Source organism: Thermothelomyces thermophilus, chromosome 3, assembly GCF_000226095.1.
Source record: "Thermothelomyces thermophilus ATCC 42464 chromosome 3, complete sequence".
In the NCBI taxonomy this organism is placed as follows: domain Eukaryota; kingdom Fungi; phylum Ascomycota; class Sordariomycetes; order Sordariales; family Chaetomiaceae; genus Thermothelomyces; species Thermothelomyces thermophilus.
The window spans coordinates 4,666,122-4,685,584 of NC_016474.1; the positions used below are offsets into that span (position 1 = coordinate 4,666,122).

At 59.0% G+C, this 19,463-nt stretch overlaps 7 protein-coding genes across 7 annotated transcripts; 5 read left to right on the top strand and 2 right to left on the bottom strand.

Moving 5' to 3' along the window:
* Positions 1-617: 617 nt before the first annotated feature.
* Positions 618-4,132, top strand: MYCTH_2127362 (uncharacterized protein; the record flags this gene model as incomplete). Its single annotated transcript, XM_003663523.1, has 2 exons — positions 618-778; positions 2,356-4,132. 2 exons carry the CDS (start codon positions 618-620, stop codon positions 4,130-4,132), a joined length of 1,938 nt encoding a protein of 645 aa, XP_003663571.1.
* A 1,604-nt stretch (positions 4,133-5,736) lies between these two features.
* On the bottom strand, positions 5,737-8,049 carry MYCTH_2305589 (uncharacterized protein). Its single transcript, XM_003663524.1, has 2 exons — positions 7,088-8,049; positions 5,737-7,023 (listed from the first exon to the last, which is right to left on the bottom strand). Exons 1-2 carry the CDS (start codon positions 7,685-7,687, stop codon positions 5,827-5,829), a joined length of 1,797 nt encoding a protein of 598 aa, XP_003663572.1. The 5' UTR covers positions 7,688-8,049; the 3' UTR covers positions 5,737-5,826.
* A 2,110-nt stretch (positions 8,050-10,159) lies between these two features.
* On the top strand, positions 10,160-12,371 carry MYCTH_2305590 (uncharacterized protein). Its single transcript, XM_003663525.1, has 3 exons — positions 10,160-10,696; positions 10,786-11,672; positions 11,831-12,371. The coding sequence occupies exons 1-3, from the start codon at positions 10,423-10,425 to the stop codon at positions 12,287-12,289; spliced, it is 1,620 nt and encodes a 539-aa protein (XP_003663573.1). The 5' UTR covers positions 10,160-10,422; the 3' UTR covers positions 12,290-12,371.
* Positions 12,372-12,737: 366 nt separating this feature from the next.
* Positions 12,738-14,009, top strand: MYCTH_2305591 (uncharacterized protein). Its single transcript, XM_003663526.1, has 2 exons — positions 12,738-12,939; positions 13,044-14,009. Exons 1-2 carry the CDS (start codon positions 12,937-12,939, stop codon positions 13,881-13,883), a joined length of 843 nt encoding a protein of 280 aa, XP_003663574.1. The 5' UTR covers positions 12,738-12,936; the 3' UTR covers positions 13,884-14,009.
* A 58-nt stretch (positions 14,010-14,067) lies between these two features.
* MYCTH_2305592 (uncharacterized protein) lies at positions 14,068-15,042 on the bottom strand (the record flags this gene model as incomplete). The annotated part of the gene is made up of 2 exons (XM_003663527.1): positions 14,068-14,844; positions 14,929-15,042. 2 exons carry the CDS (start codon positions 15,040-15,042, stop codon positions 14,233-14,235), a joined length of 726 nt encoding a protein of 241 aa, XP_003663575.1. The 3' UTR covers positions 14,068-14,232.
* A 769-nt stretch (positions 15,043-15,811) lies between these two features.
* MYCTH_2305594 (uncharacterized protein) lies at positions 15,812-17,316 on the top strand. Its single transcript, XM_003663528.1, has one exon. It carries the CDS (start codon positions 15,926-15,928, stop codon positions 17,294-17,296), a length of 1,371 nt encoding a protein of 456 aa, XP_003663576.1. The 5' UTR covers positions 15,812-15,925; the 3' UTR covers positions 17,297-17,316.
* A 383-nt stretch (positions 17,317-17,699) lies between these two features.
* MYCTH_2305597 (uncharacterized protein) lies at positions 17,700-19,382 on the top strand. The gene is made up of 2 exons (XM_003663529.1): positions 17,700-18,553; positions 18,636-19,382. The coding sequence occupies exons 1-2, from the start codon at positions 17,850-17,852 to the stop codon at positions 18,853-18,855; spliced, it is 924 nt and encodes a 307-aa protein (XP_003663577.1). The 5' UTR covers positions 17,700-17,849; the 3' UTR covers positions 18,856-19,382.
* The last annotated feature ends 81 nt before the right edge of the window (positions 19,383-19,463 follow it).

The window sequence follows — 19,463 nt, forward strand, 5'->3', positions numbered from 1 at the left end:
GTCGAAGCTCGATTCACCCCCCCAAAGTCAGGACGCGTGGGGAATATCAGAAACCAGCACATAATCCTGCTCGTATATACCGTGTAATTAATTACTAGTGTGTACGGCTTCTCGAATCCTGGTCCTCTCTCGATGTTGTGCGTCTTAAAGCCGATGTGGCTAGTCGAGCTGTTCGCATGACCCGGAACCTTTCTCGCTGGCCGCAGAAAAGGACCCAGGGAGGTGCTGGGTTGCATGTCCCCCGGCCCCCGCACGCTCGAGGGGGAACTGGCGACTACACGTAGGTTGATTCGATGCATAGTGGGGGCGAAGGAGAACCTCATTTGATGTATGTACCTCAGGTATCTAAGGCGAGGTATGTACCTTCCTATCTAAACACGGATTGCATCCTTCATACTGTGGAAAGGGAAAGTGTAAGCCTCAGGATGGCGGTATTATCAATAACACTCGGCGGGACTCGGCTGCTCCTTCCTCCTTTCCACCCCTCCCTCCGTCGCTTTCCCTCTCCATTTCCACTCTCACTTTCCGACTTTCGAAACAAGGAGAAACAAAGAAAAGGAGACGCCCACACCCTCCCGCCGACACACGATACGGATCGTGAGGGCAATTACGCAAGAATGGGATCTCCCGATGAGGGCCGCTACCGTCGCCGCCGCCGCCGCCGCCGCCGCCCGTCCGGCATCCTTAGCGGCTTCGGGATCTCGCAGATCGTTCTTATCAAGCGAACCGCTTCCTCTGCATCCACCACGGGCTCAGCAGCACCCTTGTCGACTGGAAGGTCTTGCGCGGCGGGGGCGCAGAACAAGCTTGTTTCCATGGCGATATGCATATCAGACGACCCAATCACGGATGTGATCCGCCCGGCTCTCCATACTACCCTATATATGGCATCTTTGACTCTCGACGGGTTAGGACCAGAAACGGTTAATACTCTGGGTGGGAGCTTATGGCCATCGTGCATCAGGATGACAACATCGGATTCCTAAGCCCATAATATATGAGTTCTTAAGGACCGATCGGAAAAGACCAGGAGAGTGTCAATCGACCTACCGGGCTGTTCGGCGTCAGCTTACTGCATGCTGCGGTTTCGAATTCCATAAGTATACTTCGAAAATGGTCATAGAGTATGTGAATATGTTAGTTACACGGACTGTCCAATATCCAGGGGGGTTACATGAGAAACGGGTCGGTTCGTCGCGCTCGTGTGTAGTTCGTGAGTGGAATTCTGGAACGGCTCTGGCTGGAGGAACCATAATTTTGGTGGCCCGCTGCACTACTGAAATGAGACATACGAACAACTTTTGTGAACGGCAGCTAAGATATGCAAAGGGAAAAAAAGGAGGGGGGGGTACGCTCTGTTGTGCCGCCAAACAACCTACACAGAAAGTACACGAGGGGGAGGGGGACGCGGGACGGCGGCCGGGTATATCAGGGTGCGAAAGCAGTGCAACCACGATTGTCAACCATCTCTATCAGATACCATTTATGGGTGTGTAACACGACGTTTGAGATGGCGTACACCGGTCAACGCGTGAGGGCGTCGTTTGCAGGGGGTTAACGTGAGGTAACTGTAAGATTCGGCGCGACGTTGATCCTTGGTATCAGTTCGCCAGCCACGGCCACACACCTCAGACACACGCATGTCCACAGTATAGTGTAGGCTGTTACCGAAAACTACACAATGATACCGCCCACGCCCACCATCCCGGCTCGCAAGCGGAAAGCATAAGGTAGGTAGCATGTACATACGTACGGACATAGTCGTGTACAATGTAGTGATTCAGTCTGATTCAGTCTCTCTGCAGTTGACGACTGCTCCCTCACCCCTCCCCGCTGCAGGCAGAGGGTTTGGGGGTCGGTGGGCCCCTGAGGCTCATGGAAGAGAAAGGGGATAATCAAAGGGGAATTGAACGGAGATGATAAAGATGGAGGCGGGGAGGTACGGAATAATTACATGGCAGCAAGTACCTCAAAGGTTGAAGTCCAAGGAATTTAAAGCCATTGACGCTCCCCATGTGGCTCGTTCGCAACAGGACAAGAGGGCAAAAGGGGGAAAGAGAAAAATAAGCAAAGAGAAAGAGAGAAGAAGAAACGAGAGTTCAAAGAAAGAAGAAAGAAGAAGGAAAGAAACGGTAAGGAAAGAGGAAGATACACCGCCTCTGTTCTTTTCTCGTTCTTACTCGAGTGATCTGATCGATTTTATTCAATCCACATGTCAGGCTTTGGGCTCCCTATTCCTCCTTTCCCGACGTCGAAACGGTCGGCCTGTGACCGGTGCCGGAGCCAGAAGCTACGCTGCCCGCCAAGGGAGCCGGGAAGCGAGGCGTGCTCGCGATGCATACGTCTGGGCGCCAGGTGTGAGACGAGCTATCCACGGCTGCCGGGCCGGGGCGGCAGATCTGCGAGCAGCGTCTCGGCATCGCAGCTGAAGCCCAAGCCCCCGGGTCCGGGTCCCGGTGGTATGGGCACGGTCACGGTCACGGCAGGGTTCGTCCCGCCCCCGGCCCCGCCCCCGGACTCGGCGGCGGCGGCGGCCCACCATGCAGCGGCGCCCAGCCTGACCTCGGCCGGCTCCGGCCACGCTTTTGCCTTCTCCCTGCCCGAGGACTCGCTCGACATGTTCGCCCTTACTCCGCTCTTCGACGGCCGCATCGATGGTCTCGGCGGCGAGGATCCGGCCGCCTTCCTCGACCAAGTGACCGGCTCGCTGCCCCCCCTGACGGTGTTGGGGAGCGGCACCGGCGGGTGGGACCACATGGATGACGGCGGCGGCGGCGGCGGCGGTAGGGGGAGAGACGACCAGGACCAGCACGAAGCGGAGGACGAGGAGGACGACGAGGACGCCGAAGAGGACCAGGACCAGGTCGCCGGCGTCGAAAGCACCATGGACACCGGCACGCACACCGGCACGAACACCGGCACGAGCGTTGATGTCGGCGTCGGTATCGGCAGCCGGCTCGCGCGCCTCCTCGAATGCAACCACCGGCTCTCGAGCCTGAGCATGGACTTGTCGAGGCAGCTCAGCCATTATCTGACGGCACCCGCCGCGCCGCCACCGCCAGCGCCGGACCAGGGGGACGCAATGATGCTCGACACCAAGGCCGAAGGCCAACCTGCGCCCGCGCCGGCCGGAGAACTGCTCGCATCGCGGCTGCTCGCCGACGCCCTTGCCGATCTGGCCGAGTTCCTGACCATCATCCAGGCTTACTGGCCGGAACCGCGCCGTAAGGCCAGCAACACGACCGCCACCACCACCACCGCTACCACCACCACCACCGCCATCAACGGTCGTCGTCCCCGTCCGCGCCGCTGCCGTCTCCAGTCCCGCCGCACAGCGAGCAGCAGCCGCAGCCGGAGCCGCAGCCCCGGTCCGCCCCGACCCGGCACGGTGGCCACACTGCACCTCATAGCCGTCTACCTGCAGCTGGTCGCCATCTACGACCGCCTGTTCCATCTGCTGCTGCTGAACGGCCGGCTGCTCTTTGGCGGCGGCGGCGGTGGAGAAAGAGGAGGAGGGGACGCCAGCTCGGCCGAGGGAGCGGCGGCGCGATCGTCGTCGTCGTCGTGGTCCTCCTCCTCCTCCTCCTCCGTCTTCTCGTCTCCGTCCTTCTCGGCGTCCTCGTCATCACCGTCCCAGCGCCGCCACAGCAGCAGCAGCACGACGCCCTCCACCACCACAACCACTACCACCACCACCACCACCACCACCACTAACACCGCCGCCGCCGCGTCCACCATCATGACCATGGTGGGGGGCGGCCTGCAGACCAAGATCCTGATGCACGCCATCCTGCACCAGTTCGAGACGGTCGAGCGCCTGCTGGGCCTGCCCGCCGAGCTGCGCGTCACCGAGCGCCAGCCGCCGGTCGGCGTCGTGAGGCGCGACGACAGCGACGGGGGGTGCGGCGGCGGCGGCGGCGGGATTGGCGGCGGCCGTGAGGGGACGGGCCGTGGCGGTAGCGGGGGCAGAGAGGGCGGCGGCCTGCTGGACGCCCTCTGCCACGAGGCCTGCTACGGCGACGACGCCGGTGCCGAGGACGACCATGACCGGCTGGGAACCCTAGTCGGCTTGGGGACGCTGGCCTCGCTCAGGGGGAAGCTGAGGACCCTCCAGGTGTCATTGAATATGTAATTAGTTCTAATATGGACTCCAACACTCTCACATAATTACACACACATAATTATTTTGTTCAGTGACGGAAGGGAAAGAATGAGATGATCGATCGGTTCTGTTTCCTAAGTTGCTGTTTTGCTCTTTTCCCTTTCTTTCTTCTTTTTTTCCTTTCTTTGTCTGTTGCCTTTTTCTCTCCTTCTAGTTTGTGGAAAGGGAGTGTTGTATCTGATCAGGGGTGGCAATCATTTCAAATACCATGTCTCACGAAGCGCGCCGACTTCTGTCCTTCCAGAGCCAATGGGTTCGAGCCAATGGGTTCCCAGGTTATGACCATGACCCGACGGAGACCATCAAAGTCCCTGTGGCGGCAAGGAGTTGCTAGACTTGGCAGTAGACGTACATACATAATTACGATATGACCGAGGAAACTGTTACATGATAGGGCATACTAGCAATGTCTGGCAGACTTGTGAAACGTAAACATGTGCTCAGATAACACGCCTATGCATGATACATACAGCAGGTGAAACACGCAGACATGTGTCCCTACCATAATCATGTGCTCTAGGTCCTAGCTCACCCCTTGCCTGCCACTCCAGCTGTCGTCGAGCTTCTGACTGTGCTGTGGTAAAGCGGTAGGACGTGGTCCACTTCGGCCTTACCAAGATAGATACATACGTAGGGTGCTATTGAATTGTCCAGTCGGCAATATCATCATCGGCAAATTGACTTGATTGCGATAATTCTGAAAAAAAAAAAAAAAAGGAAACGGATCTCTATATCCTTCTAGATGACGCGCTACATAGCTCTGGAACGGCATCAAGGAATGCTCGTGATATAACCACGGACCAGCTTACTTTGGCCTGTTGCCTTTTCTTGACGTTCGCGATGGCCCCTAATGGTTATGACTTGGCGATCAAGTCATGGATTGCTCAACCTGCCGCGATTTGTCCGGTAACCGCCATTGAACAGAGCGTCGACAGAGGAAGAAGCGGTTCTGCACTATTACAACACGTCTGTTGGCCTAGGACAAAGCCTGCGGGTGTTGTTAGACGGACCCTCGCCGAACGTCTCCGAAATGCTAGGGTTGGAAAGAAGAGGCAAGAATCGGCAAATGAACTACACAGTAGTATTGGAGAGATGGCCGCCGAAGCGGACTACGAAGAGTGAGACATGCCGAGGAACAAAGGCAGGCGCGCGCACGAGCACCGGAAACGCAATTTTTCTTCTTCTTGGAATTGTTGCCCGTTACCTGCCAGAACTAGCCACATATTTACACGCCCGCTGGCAGACAGGATCTCACCGGCCCCCGGGGACCTGGTAGAACCAAGATCCAAGAAAACACAACGCCATTCCGAATGCAGCCTACGCAAGACCGTTGGAAAGGGGGCAAGACAATGGCCTGCCCATGACGACCCTCGAAGAGAACCAACCGCCTATATCATGCACGAAAGAACAGAGAAAGAGCAATGCAGCCTTTCAACCACCGAACCGGAGTCTTCAAGTACCGTCGGGAACCGCTGCCGAGAATGATAAACCCAGATAACAGAAAAAAAGAAAAAGAAAAAGAAAATCATAAAAGAGGCGCCCAGAGAACCCGAGATGTAGGAGTAACTCGCTTGAGATTTCTAGAAGAGACAAAAAGAGCGAGAGAGGACGAAAAGCAACCGAGCCGGGCTCGGCATCGCAGATCCCCCCCCCCCCCCCGGGGGTTAAACATTAACCACCTCGGCGCCGTCCGCACCCCCCCTGGGTACGCCTACGGAAGCAGCAGAGGGCAGCTCGATCTCGCCGTCGGAATCCGAGTCGGCGTCGTCGGCCGCTGCCTGGTCCAGCATGCGATCGATCTCGTCGTCGGCCAACGGCCGCCTCGGTTTCGACGACACGGTCAACCCCACCGAGACGGGGATCTGCTGTTTCGACCTCGGCGTCGGCGGCGGCGGGGCGGCCTGCGCCTGCGCCTGCGCGGAATTGTGGTAGCAGTGGTCCCCGTTCGCCCGCCTGCGCGGCGTGCCCCGCGAGACCGACATTGGCGAACCGCCGCCGCCGCCGGCGGACGGGGGATCGTCCACGTCCATTGCGGACGGCGACTTGTCAAACCCGACCCGTTTTGCCGTCTGGGGCTGCGACTGCGACTGGGACTGGGACTGGGACTGGGAGCGGGAGTGGTGGGTTGATGGCCGGCCCGAGGGCAGACTCTTGCGCGGTTGAGAGGTAGGGAGGGCGGTCCTTTGTTGCGGCGGCGCGTGGCTGGAGGGGAGCGGCTGCGAGGACGAGGCGGGGGGGAAGGCGTGCTTGAGGTCGGCCGAGTTGCCGGGACTGCTCATGAAGAGGAGCGACTCGATCGCGTCCTGTTCGCGGACGTTGGTGTGGGGCGACACGAGCATGGCGTCGGATATTGTGCTCCTGTGGCGCCCCGGGGCGAGGTATGGGCTGGAGGCGTGTTGGGCGCCCGTGCGGGGCGACGTGTGGTAGGAGGAGGTGGAGAGGAGAGGCGGGGCCTGTCGCGGGTTGGAGTCCCTACGGGGATTCCCTGCGGGCTGCGATGGCCGGATGGATACGGGTGGAGCGAGCCCGTGGCTCGTCTTGACCGGAGACGTCGAACTTCCCCGCGACGTCGATCGTGGAGACGTGCTCGACCGGGATTCAGCAGCGAGGCCCGAATGCGGATGCTGGGTGCCGGCTGCCGGGGTTGTGTTGTCCATGGCCCGGTGTGAGACAGCAGAGAGTTGGGGGCTTGCTGACGAGCCGTTCCTCAGGTGGATCGTGGAGGCGCTAGAGTCCGGAGACGCCGCCTGAGACGCCGCCTGCGACGCCAGTGTCTCTACTTGGTCAATGGAATGAGATTGCCATCCGTGGTTAACCTTGACCATGGCGTACGACAAACGCGCTCTCAGCTCAGCCGACAGCTTTGTCCATCACAAGTTAGCACCTGGTTCTTCGGCAAGTCGGGTATATGGGGCACGGTAATACCTCTCCGATGCGGCTCCCGGCCGTGGATGACACGCTGACGGTGCTGGTATTTCGCGAATGGCCGGCCATTTGCCCGGGAGACACGTTTGACTTGTCGCGCGAGTGCTTCACCATGCCGTCGGCCATTCGCTTCCTCGACACGCCGGGGCCCAGGTCGGCCGCATCCTCGGGTATCCTCGCCTGGGCGGCGGCGATCTGGGACAACTGGTGTAATTGAGATTGAGAGTCCTGACTCGAGCCGTGGGCGCTGCCGGTGCCGGGGCTCGGTCTCCCTCCGCTCGTCGGCGGGGTAAACACGGCGTCGGCGCCGTTGGTCGAACTGGTGGTCCCCTGGGAATTGCTTCGAGACAAGGCGAGCGTGTGCTGGTTTCGCGGCTGGGGTGGTTGGTTATTCTCGCCCGGGCGACGGTTCTCGGATGAGGATTGCGTGGCATCACCGTCTGGCTGAGAGTCGTCGCCGGAGCCAATGGCCACGACATGGTCGCGGTTTGTCGGATCGCTGGCCAAACTGCTGGTGTGGGAGGTGGTTGTCGCGTCGCCTGTGGCAGAGATCTGTGCGCCAGAGCCGGCTGCTCTCGGCTCGGCACCGAATTGGCTCATGTCGGCTGCGTGCTGGTCGGATTTCGTCAACGGCGTCGGTTGGAAAGTTGGCGCCGGCCCTTTGTTCCCGGCGAGCCCGGAATCGAGCCTCGGGGGAATCATGGTCGACTCCGGGTCTGTAATCGCGCGGGTCGGAAGGAATGCGTGACTCCAAGACCTGCAAGCAATGTAGCAAGTGTTCGTGGTGGCAGGTGATGAGGTGGGGGCGCCGATTGGCGGAGGGCGAGGTCGCGGCAAGCAGAGACGGGATGCGAGATTTGGCTGGCGGGTGGTGGACGTGCAGGCCAGTTGGTTACGCGGTTTCGCGCGACGCCGCCGCGGGTCAGCTTGTGGTGAGTGGGCGTGCCGTGCACAGACAGGATTGGAGACATCGGCCAACCCCAGAAAACGGCCGGTGCCCCACCTCTCAATCAGCGGCAAAAGGTTAGCCACGCGGCCCCGCGTCCCGCCCGATTCCCAGGGCCTGCCAGGCTTTGAGCCACCTATCAGCAGTGACTTTGATTCTCGTGCCGCTGACTGCGGGAGCTTCTCGCTACAGCATGATTCTGTAACCTTGATCATCCACAACGTCGCAAGGGCAATTACCCTGAAGTCAGTGTTGCGCCATTAGGGAGCTCGGAAGCACAGGCAAGATCAAAAATGTGAAGCAGCATTTTTTTTGGCCGCAACCTACAGAGCGAGTTTGCATGCCGTTTTGCCATCATCACTCGCCTCTCGGATTAGTTGCATGACACCCCACTTGTTTTGGAGTCCAAGCCCAAGCCCACGCGGACGCGAGGTCACGTGCATTGAAGGACCAACGCGCTCTCGAATCATCTAAACGGTTGATTGGAGCCATTTGAATGCACAGGCTCGTGTTTATTTTGGCAGACAATGGCCATGACAGGCCGGGGAACTGAGGTTCGCCACCCGACACGCGTTGCGATGATAGTCGAGTGGCACCGACAAATCCGTGGTTGAGTCCAACGCCATCCATTCGCAAGCAAGCCTCCCATCATAACTCGATCATCAGTGCAGTGGAGCCAACGACTCTGGAACACAGAAAACAACAGAGTTTGCGGGTTCCAAGAAGGATGAACAACCGATCCTTCGGATGCCGACGACCTAACACGGAGTAGTTGGGTGCGGCTCGCCTGAGTGGGCATTTGCGGCCGAGGGTCTCGACCCGTACCCTGCTGCAATCAGTGCCGGCGCGGCGACTGTGCCGGGTACGGATACGACTGAGTGCCTACTAAGCATCTTGGGCCGAGCAGTTGAGGCCGAGTGGGATGGAAGTGATCGGCCGCGGCGGGGGTGATGGGGGAGAGGGGATGGGAAGAAGAGGGAAAGGAGGGAAGGCGCCGATTCCTTTGGTGGGGTTCCCGCTCTCACCGGGGGCCGGCAGAGTCCTCGCCGGTCCGTCCCCTCTAATTCGACTGTTTCCGATCGGTCTCTCACACTCTTTCCGCTCTCGGTGAGCCAAAAAGACACCGTACCCGCACCGTACCCACCCAATTGTTAATAAACGTGATGAAGTGGGGACTTGATGTCAAAGAAAAAAAGGTGTAGGGCTCGGGCCGTCGCTGCAGGCTTTGAAATACACTAGTCGTTCGCGATCGGTTCCTGCTGACGTCTAGAACAGCGCCCGAGATAATTAGTTTACTTTGTATGTACGGAGTAGTACGTCCGTACATACATACAGATTCCTCCGTACGTCTTGTCTAAAACCGGCCGGCATGTGCGTCTACGCTAGCTTGATGCTGGTTGGTTCTCTGGTCTCTGGCGAGGCGAGACATTGCGGGCTGAGCTGACGAGGCCACATCTTTCAGCACATCATTATCGATTGCAAGGCGCCATCATCATGCCGATACTAGCCGTTTCAGACACTGGCAGGCTCGTGAAAGCGAGTCCTGCGGCTCGTGGTGGTTTTTGACATTCGACACCGGCACCACCAGTGTCTGCAAGTTTTGAGTTCGAGGGGGGATGTTGAGTGCCAATTGACCGTTGCATTAGGTGGTGGATGCTGCCGTAATCCTTGGCCGGGAGCACGACATCGGTCAAATTCGGCCGTTTGTGGATGCCCAGACGGGCTAGCGACGACCTTCCCCATTCGGCGCCCGTCGACGATCATGACGGCTTGCAGTTGGCCTGTGTTTGTCCCTTATTACTGTGAAGTATAGTAAGCAACCTGAGAGCAGCGGACAGCTTCCCCATGCTGGTGTCCACCCGGGATCGACGTTGAGACGTTAACGGAAGCTGAAATTTTCTCTGCGTCCAGAACTCATCCTTCGCGTCATGGCAAACCAGGGAACTTGATCAGCTCATCGGGGATGCTTCCCACCTGGGGAGAAAGAACATGGCCTAGGGACTCGCCTCATGGCGTCAGTCTCGTATGGCTGGGCTCGCATGTGTGCAGGGACCCAGTCTCGCCAGTGTAAGCAAGCCTACTCGCCGTCTGTCCATAGTGAAGGGAATTCTAGCCACGGATGGTGCCAGTGCACCCTTCGTTTCCATGTCACGTCACGATTGGGGTCGGCCAATTTATTGGGGTTTGCCATGAACCTTAAAATGGCGCCTGGCAAATCCTGCAGAAAACCTGCAGGCTGCAGCTGGCGGAGCTTGTGATGAACATTGGGCATTACCTATAATAAGATCGGCAGGCGCTGCAACCTCAACCTCCAGCCCGCGTCGAAACATTCCATCGCGCTCTCACGCACCTTGTGTTCGAGCAAGTTCGCCCACAACGGTCTGTCGACATGGGCGTCTTCGAGAAGTCCTCCGACGGAGGGGCGGCTTCCAAGGAGGAGGTCAAGGACCCTATCCAGGCGAACGCAGCAGCCGACGATGTCGAGACCGGTGACATCAAGCAGGAGGACAAGTATGCCTACGATGACTCGCGCAAGCTGGGCATCACGGGCGCCGTGTTCCTCATCCTCAACAAGATGATCGGCACCGGTATCTTCTCGACGCCCTCGAGCATCTTCGCGGCGACCGGGTCCGTCGGTGTAAGCCTGATGCTATGGGTGATTGGTAAGACGGTCGTCCCTCGTGTCTCCCTTTTTTTTTTCTTTTTTTTCTTTTTTTCCCTTTTTGTGACGCATGGCATTAACCCGGCGCAGGTGGCTTTCTCACCTTCTGCGGCCTGAGCGTCTGGCTCGAGTTCGGCCTGGCCATTCCCCGGTCGGGCGGTGAAAAGAACTACCTCGAATACATCTATCGCCATCCCAAGTATCTCGCAACGTGCGTCCTGGCTTCGCAGATGATCCTGCTCGGCTTCTCGTCTGGTAACTCGCTCGCTTTTGGGCGCTACATCCTGTACGCGGCACGCGGCGAGCTCAAGGACACCTACCAGGCGCGCGGCATCGGCGTGGCATGCGCGACCTTCGCCGTGGTGCTGCACTCGGTGGCGCCTAAGTGGGGTGTCCGGCTCTTCAACCTCCTGGGCGTCTTCAAAGTGGCCGTGCTGCTATTCATCGTCTTCTCGGGCTTTGCCGCGCTGGCCGGCCGCCGTTTGGTGTCCGACCCGCACAACTTTGACAACGCGTTTGCCATCGAGTCCGGCGAGGGATACGGCGGCGGCGGCGCGTACGCCTACTCCAACGCCCTGCTCAACATTGTCTACAGCTTCAAGGGCTGGGAGAACGCAAACTACGTGCTCAGCGAGGTCAAGAACCCGCGCCGCACACTCACCATCGCCGCGCCGCTCGCCATCGGCGGCGTGACCATCCTGTACGTGCTCGCCAACGTTGCTTACTTCGCCGCCATCCCCAAGTCGGACCTGGCGACTTCGGAGGTCATCGTGGCCGGGCTCTTCTTCAAGAACGTCTTCGGCGATAGCGCCGGCGCCCGCACCCTGCCCGCCTTCGTCGCGCTCAGCAACCTGGGCAATGTCCTGGCCGTCAGCTTCGCCCACGCCCGGTTGAACCAAGAACTCGGAAAGGAGGGTCTGTTGCCGCTAAGCCGCTTGTGGGGCTCAAACCGGCCGTTCAACTCGCCCGCAGCAGCTGTATGTTCCCCTCTCCCTCCTTTTCCCCCAATTCCCTTCCTTCTCTTCTTCTCCACCGCCTTAAAAAGGAAAAAAAAGAAAAGAAAAAAAATTATTTACCATATAGCCCCCAGTCCTGATCCGCGTCAAGATGCTAACCATGGATTGTTGCCTTTTAGCTATTCCTCCACTGGCTCGTCACCGTGATCGTCCTTCTGGCCCCGCCCCCCGGACCGGCCTACAACTTCATCGTCAACCTGTACACCTATCCTGGCGCTTGGATCAACGCCTTCGTCGCCGCGGGGCTCATCTACCTCCAGTACCAGAGGAAGGAGCCGTGGAACCCCGGGTGGCGCACGTGGCTGCCCATCACCGTCATCTTCTTGCTGTGCAACGCCTTTTTAGCCGTCGTGCCCTTCATCCCGCCGGCCGATGGGGATTTCTGGGCCGAGGGGTATCCGTACTACGTGTTCCCTGTCGTCGGCGTCGGCGTTCTCATCTTGGGCGGCATCTACTGGGTGCTGTGGACTAAGTTCTGGCCAGCCGTTAGGGGCCACAAGATCGTGGCGGACCGGATCTTGGACGAACAAGGGGTGGAGGTTATCAGGTATCGGAAAGTCAAGACGCATGCTGCGTAGGGCCTCTGGCAGTCCGTGCGCTGCCGAGGGTTAGTTATGTATCGTACGATTTTTTTGAAGTCCGTCAAACTGCTTGCTAGTTTAACAAAAGTCAATATCCGTACCCGGGTTGCGTTTTCAGAGTTTGATACTCATTGAGCATTCCCCCATTCCGTAGAGAGCTTCACGACCCTCTGAATATTGAAAGGGACCGAAAAGAAAACACATCTGACCGAGATGAAGTGTGTGATTTGTGGTTGGCAAGGGTTTCGAGTTCCAACCGGAAATCACGTTTAACTAGTGTACATACAAGGGTTTTAGCATTGGTGTTGGCAGGAGCTCAGTGGTACGGAGTAAACAAGAATCAACCAACGCGGACCACCTGGTCGAAGCCCCACTCTTCCCGTCGATGGGTCTCGGAAGACCCACTCGGCAACCTTGTTCTGGACTTTGGGGCCCACGAACCTCCAAATGCCAGCTTGCAAGCGCGATAACGGTGCAGATCGGGCCAAACTCAAACTTTTCGATATTGACGACGACGCATTACATTTAGCACAAACCAAAAAAAGAAAAAAAATTCAAGAATAAGACATTCGTGGTGTTCTTGATCCATCAGACCGACCTAGATCCCGACATTCCCGTATGAACTGCACCAAATCACCCAGACTATGGTACGCCCCTGTTCGCATTCTCAATCCTATCGCTCGCCTCCCTTTTCCCCGTTCAGTCAATCAATCAACTAACCTAACTTAAACCGTCTGCTGCGCCCAAACAGAACACCACCTTCAACTCGGCGCTCAAGCAGCGCACCACGATCCGCAAAGACCTCTCGGCGCTCTCCGGCGGCGCCTCCGCCGCCTCCCCGAACGATGCCCAGCACGCGAAACCGCAGCTGACCCCGGCCGCGCTGGGGTCGCTCTCGGCCTCGCTGACGGCCTTCGCCCGGACGATCGACGAGTACAGCGCGCTGGCCAAGCAGGAGTTGAACCCGGCCAAGCAGGAGAAGGCGTTCGAGCGCATCCGCGACTTCCGCGCCGAGCTGTCCGACTTCCGCGCCCAGTTCGACGCCCTCAAGGCCGCCCGCGACGACGCCGCCCACGCCGAGAACAGGCGCGAGCTGCTCGGCAGGCGGCCCTACGCCACCGCCACCCCCGAGAACCCGTACGCGGGGACGGCGACGGCAACCACGTCCGGGTACGGGCTCGCCGCGGGTGCCGCCGGGCGCGGGCACGCGCGGACGACGAGCGTAGCCGAGGCCGGCGGCGGCGGCGGCGGAGGAGGAGGAGGAGGAGGAGGGTTAGGGTTGGGGATGGGGAGCGGCGATGTCACGCGGGAGAGTCACGCGCTGCGGGAGCAGCAGTTCTTTGCCAACACGCACTCCGCGCTGGACGAGTACATCGCGCGCGGCCAGGCGGTGCTGGGCGACCTGAGCCAGCAGAGGGAGATGCTCAAGTCGACGCAGCGGAAGCTGTATTCGGTTGGCAACACGCTCGGCATCTCGGGGGACACGATCCGGATGATTGAGCGCCGGGCTAAAGAGGACAAGTGGATCTTTGGGGTGGGCGTCGTCGTGTTTTTCCTGTTTTGCTGGCTGGTGCTGCATTATTTGAGGTAGCAGCGGCCTGTGTATGTGTGGGAAGACGATGGGGGCAAGGGGGCGGCGATTCTATCTTGGATCACTGCGTACATACCTATACGTAGGAGCCCGTGCATCATTTTTTAGCGAGGAGTTTAGGCGTTTTGGTTTTTTTCTTTTCTTTTTTTTTTTTTTTTGTTTTGGGGGGCCGGGGGGGGGGGGGGGGGGGAGGGGTTGTTGTGGTGTTGTTTTAATCCAAAGTTCTGTCACGGCAGCTGATGCTAGGTCTCTGTTCCTAATCACACACGTCGCCTCCGCGCGTCTGGTGCCTATGTATGTACTGTATGTACAGTATGTATGTACATGAACCGGACCCAAGCATGCGGTGCTAGCTGCGGTCCAGCCAGGCCGGCTGCCTCAGCACGATCGTAAACAGTACCTCCTCCGTGGTCTGCACCTCGACCACCTCCGTCTCCGGAAGCACATGGTTGCTGGTGCTTACCCGCCCCCCGAACCGCGTCTCCCAGTCCTGCACATCCCACTCCAGCCCCCGTGTCGTAATCCTGCTGGGCTTCCCCACCGGCAGGATGCCCACGTACTTCCCAAACACGTCTTCGGACCGGCCGTCCCTCACCCTGATGCGGTGCGTGCCCGGCTTCAGCAAGAACGTCAAGCTCTCCCCGCTGAACAGGTACATGCGCCCCTGCGCATAGCCCGGTTCCGCCTGGAACCGGTACAGGTAGTGGAGCTGGCTGAGCCCCTGGTCGACGCGGCCGCCTAAGCCGCCGATGGCGACGATGTCGATGGGTTGGGCGCCGTCTCGGTGGCCGTAATGCTGCCGGACGTACGCCACGGCCTTGCCAAAGTCAGTAGACTCTTGGTTAGGATCGCGGATGACCAGGGTCTTATTCTGCCGTTCATCGTCCCCGCGGGACTCGTAGTAGGCCCGGGCGGAGGGGCTCAGGCTGTCGAGGTCGCCAATGATGACGGCGAGGTCATCCTGGGCCAGCTGGTCAGCACCACCACCCTTTTAGCATGGCACTGCCGGAGAGAGAGAGAGAGAGAGAGAGAGAGAGCTGCTGACAAAAGAGGAGTCGCCGTGCTGGCCGGCAGCTTGGTACAGGGCGTTTGCTCCCCCGTCAGCTGCAATGCGGACTTGCGCTTGTGGAGAGTCAGCATCCGCTTTCGGTTCGTCCATTGAACCCCGAGAAGACTCACCCTTGTTCCATAATCGGCGGGTCACGTCGAGATGATGAAGTGGTTGATTGAGCACAACCAGGGCGAATCCGATCCCGCGCGAATCCCACCCGCTCGATAGCGGGGCGTCCCGGATCAGCTCGGCAGGGCTCCAGTCGAAGATGTCCGACTGTGCAGCGTCTGTGCTGCTGCGTTCACTCATGGTGCGTGCAGCTGGCAGAGAAGAGGTTGGCGGTCTTGGGGAAAGGTGCGGGTGCGGGTGCTCTCGTCTCAGCGGGCACTGATAAATGATGAAAGTGGGGCTGCCAGTTCCAGTTCTGGGACGGAGATGGAAGATTGTAGATATCAGTCAAGATCCGGCCAGGGCTGCTGCGTATTGCGAGTTGGCCAAACGAGTCTCGTAAAACCCGGCATTGCTGTATGATTCTGGGTCGACATGCATGCCCGGTTGGAACTGTTGGGGCAGCATTCATACGTCAACGACATGTAGCTGCTTGCATGGGGCACGGAGTCATTCGAGGACGCTCCGTTGCACGCACTCGTCACCTCTCATCACCTCTTGGGAAGGAGTTTGTTTCAACCCATGCCGGATATACTACAATGAAAAACAACGACTGTGCGAGGACTCGGGCCGTGGACGTCCTCCTATCTGCTAACGAGAAGCATCGTCCAACTCTGCTTCTCCTTCCCGTGCCACTCATGTCTCGCCCTTCACCGCGTGGTTCTAGATTGTCTCTTGCTTCTCTCAGCGATACCTCTCCTTCCATGGCCTTCAACAGGCCGACATATCTCACGTACTGTTGTTAGCAGCCAGCCTGGAAGCCGTGCTTGTTGGTCTCGCACAGAGCCCAGCCTAGCACGGCCCAAGGCTCCGGATAAAACCCATGGCTCAACCATCAGACGGACCGGAGGCGGCGCTGCTTGACCTCCTCCACATATCCCGGAACGGAGCCAACCGTGTTGGAAATCTCGTCCTCAACACGGCAAACTGGGTGCAGGCCGCACTCGGCACGCCGCCGGCACCACCGGCACCAGCGGAGGCCATCGAGGACGGGTGGGAGGTGGTCGTGGACGACGGCACCTTGAGCGGCAGCGACGACACGAGTGACCTCGAGGACAGGTACGACGACAACGGTGGCCTGTTCGACGGAGAGCCCATCACCGGAGGATACACCCTGGCCGAGTGTCTCAGTGACTACGGCAGCAGTGTTGACGAATCCGCCGTCGACAGCTCCAGCGGCGATGAGGGTGGATTCGGCAACCGGTGGGAGCCCCCAGGCAACGAGGGTTTCAGGCGCATAGTCATGAGCGACGGGGGCGGGTGCGGCAAGTCGAGCGAAGGAGGCGGCTCGGATGACGAGGTCCAGTCCAGCCGTAATAGCCGTTGTAGCGGCCATCCCAAGCTTGACGATGACGGCGTCCAACCGCAAACTGACGCCAATCTTAACTGCGAGGAGGGAGATGAAAGTGACAGCGACAACGATGTATACGTTGACGCTCGGAGTCATGTCGAGTCTGAGCACCTCTCTCAAGACCAGGCCCCGATGGCTGATGCCACCAGCGAGCCACAGAGTTCCAACCCGCTGGAATCCCACCGGGCGCCTGTCGCTGGCTGCAAGTTCTACGCAAAGCTCGAGGCCATGCTGAGGGCTCGAGTTGCCGCTCTGTGGGAGAAGGCGCTCGCGGCGCAGAAGGCAGCCATGGTCGCCGAGTCGGGGGTGGAAGCCAAGCCAGGAAGCGCACCAACTGTCACTGCCCAGTCTCGTCAAAGGACAGGTGTGTTCAACCGCGGGCAAGACCTCTCTGCGTCCTCGCCGGCGGCCGGAGGAACCTTGCCATTGAGAACCGGGGTGTGGAGTAGCAGGGCCAAGTCACTAGGTCCTATAGCGCGTGGCGCGTGTTGGTCGAGGCGACCCGGCAACAGGCCACGAAGAAGCAGATTAGCGGACCAGAGTGAGCCACCAGAGCGGGCAAGCTTCTGCGCGGATCATGGTTTGGGGGGTACCGCGGGCCGGCGGTCACAGTGGCATCAAATTGAAGAGGCCACTGTCAAGAATCCCGGCCGCGAGTTCGGCGTTGGGGACATGAATGAGAGAAGCCGAAGGACAAACGGTCCATGGTGGCGGCCACCGGAACCTTACATTGCTCCAGAAACAACAATCGGAAAGTCAACCGGTTCTCGACAAAGTCGTTTTCCCGTCACGAACGGCAGGAAAAGTGCATCGCCGATGCCACAAGATCGGAGTCAGCCGTAACTTGGAACGGGCGACCAGATCAGTGGCACGGTAGAAAGGGAAGGGAAGGAGAAGGGGAAACGGGAAACAGAGAGCCCTCGAAGGCCTTTCAAGCGATCCCAGATGTTTGAGGGTGACCGAAGACTTCGCCGGTAACAAGGCGTTCGACTGGGAAGCTCGTCTGTCAATGCCTTCTGACGTTAAAGGATGGAAATGTTTTAAGATGAGAAATCATAATGAAGAATGATAATATCCGTGTCCCGTACGGAGCATTCCGTTAGTGCATTCATTCCAAAAAGAAGGGAAGGAAGGGAACCAAGTTGCTTGGCGGGGTTCTTGGCGGCGGGCTGGTAAGGAAAAGCGGGACCCGAGGCACCCAAGCTCGGCATTGGCCAATCCCTGCCTCGGGGAAATTCCGGTTCGGTGGCAGCGGTTCTCGCCAGAAATTTTGGCGCATCGGACTTGCTTACAAACATCATTACGGGAGGGTCGCGGTGGTCACCTTCGTTTTCGCGCTGAGAGGTCGTTTCTCTTTTTCTTCCGTGCCGATCTCGTTCCTTCATTCCGTACCAAGATGTACCGCTCCGCCCTCAGGATAGCGCCCAGTACGCTGCGCGCTGCGCGGCCGATTCTTGCTTCAGGCTCTCGGCGGTTCGCATCGACTGCTCCGGCGCGCAAGAAAGGGACCTGGAAGGGGACTGCGCTGCGATGGGGTCTTGCGGCCGCTGCCGTCTACTACTACAACACCAGCCCTCTCTTCGCCGATGAGCTTCCCCGTTCGTCCCCTTGGTGCCTTGCTCAGCTCGCTTCTTCCGCTAACTCCGAACCAGCACAAGTCGGCCCTGCCCCGCCTCACTTCTCCGACGCCGACCTTCCCACAGTCGATGCCCTGATCGAGGAGAAGCGCCGCCAAGCTGCCGCTGCCGCTGCCGCCGCGCCGCCACTACCATCCCCTCATGAGCCCACAAAGACGGCGGAAGTGAAGGCGGCTGAGGAGAAGACGGACGCGACCGCCCAACAAGCGAAACCGACGGAGACGGAGGCTGCACCAACCGCAGGCACGGCCGACGCACCCGAACCCGGCTCACCCGAGGCGCTAGAGCAGGAAGCCCAACAGCAAGGCGCCTTCGACCCCGAGACGGGCGAGATCAACTGGGACTGCCCGTGCCTGGGCGGCATGGCGCATGGGCCGTGCGGTGAGGAATTCAAGGCTGCTTTCAGCTGCTTTGTCTACTCCAAAGAGGAGCCCAAGGGGATGGACTGCATCGACAAGTTCCAGTGCGTATTGCAGAGTGTGGAAGGAGGGCGTTAGGGGTCGCGTTGCGAACGAGGTCGGCTGACAATATTCTTTTTTTTTCAGGCACATGCAAGACTGCTTCCGGAAATACCCCGACGTCTACGGCTCCGAGCTAGCCGATGACGAGGACGACGAAGCTGCGCAGACTCAGGAGACCCAGGAGGCAGTTAAGGAGGTTAAGGGTGAGGAGGCGGTCGCCCAGTCCAAGGACGAGGTCACTCCGCCGAAGGCCCACGACGCGACGGAGGCGAATAAGGAGAGCAAGGAGGTAGATAAGCAATAGGGGCGGAGGAATGGAGCCGGACTGAGAACTGTACAACAACAACAACGACGACAACCCAACATCCTAACACCACTTGATGCACCTGGCGGAGCTCATTTGTCGTTGATCTGAGGCCGGTACTGACTGAGCGGGCATCGCGCTGATATTGTACGACTCTTGTGTATCTTATACCTTGTGAATAGAGGCATTAGACCGTTTCTTCTCCAAATCAACTCGCTACTTACCATCTGCCTGGAGCAGTTGAGTTTCCGTTCCAACACAAACCGACTTGCCTGCGATGACTCTCGTCATAACCCGCTGCTGCCGAGCTTCCTCCGAGAGAACTGATTGATCATCCCGGCATTACCTCGCTGAAGAGTAAACCGTAACCCGTGCCAGGAGGAAGAATCCAAATGCAGCTATCCTAGAGCTGGATACACGCAAACCTATCTCGGCTTTCGTCGTGCACATCGCACGTCCTAACTGCTTTTAGCGTCGGCTTGGCCTAGAGCATTTTGGCGCGAGTCTGAGTGGGTCGTCGACGTCATTCACAAGCCAGCCCTTGGCATCGCCTGCCCGGCTGCCCCGCTTGTCCACTCACTCGGCTGCCTGGTTGCCCGTCAACCCGT

Excerpts from the sequence above, each read along its gene's own strand:
- MYCTH_2305594 (XM_003663528.1), top strand. The coding sequence starts at position 15,926 with ATGGCTCAACCATCAGACGGACCGGAGGCGGCGCTGCTTGACCTCCTC.
- MYCTH_2305590 (XM_003663525.1), top strand. The coding sequence starts at position 10,423 with ATGGGCGTCTTCGAGAAGTCCTCCGACGGAGGGGCGGCTTCCAAGGAG. Across the intron at positions 10,697-10,785 it reads CCTGATGCTATGGGTGATTG|GTGGCTTTCTCACCTTCTGC; the intron begins GTAAGACGGTCG and ends AACCCGGCGCAG. Across the intron at positions 11,673-11,830 it reads TCAACTCGCCCGCAGCAGCT|CTATTCCTCCACTGGCTCGT; the intron begins GTATGTTCCCCT and ends GTTGCCTTTTAG.
- MYCTH_2305589 (XM_003663524.1), bottom strand. The coding sequence starts at position 7,687 with ATGAGCCAATTCGGTGCCGAGCCGAGAGCAGCCGGCTCTGGCGCACAG. Across the intron at positions 7,024-7,087 it reads CCGGGAGCCGCATCGGAGAG|CTGTCGGCTGAGCTGAGAGC; the intron begins GTATTACCGTGC and ends TGATGGACAAAG.
- MYCTH_2305597 (XM_003663529.1), top strand. The coding sequence starts at position 17,850 with ATGTACCGCTCCGCCCTCAGGATAGCGCCCAGTACGCTGCGCGCTGCG. Across the intron at positions 18,554-18,635 it reads GACTGCATCGACAAGTTCCA|GCACATGCAAGACTGCTTCC; the intron begins GTGCGTATTGCA and ends TTTTTTTTTCAG.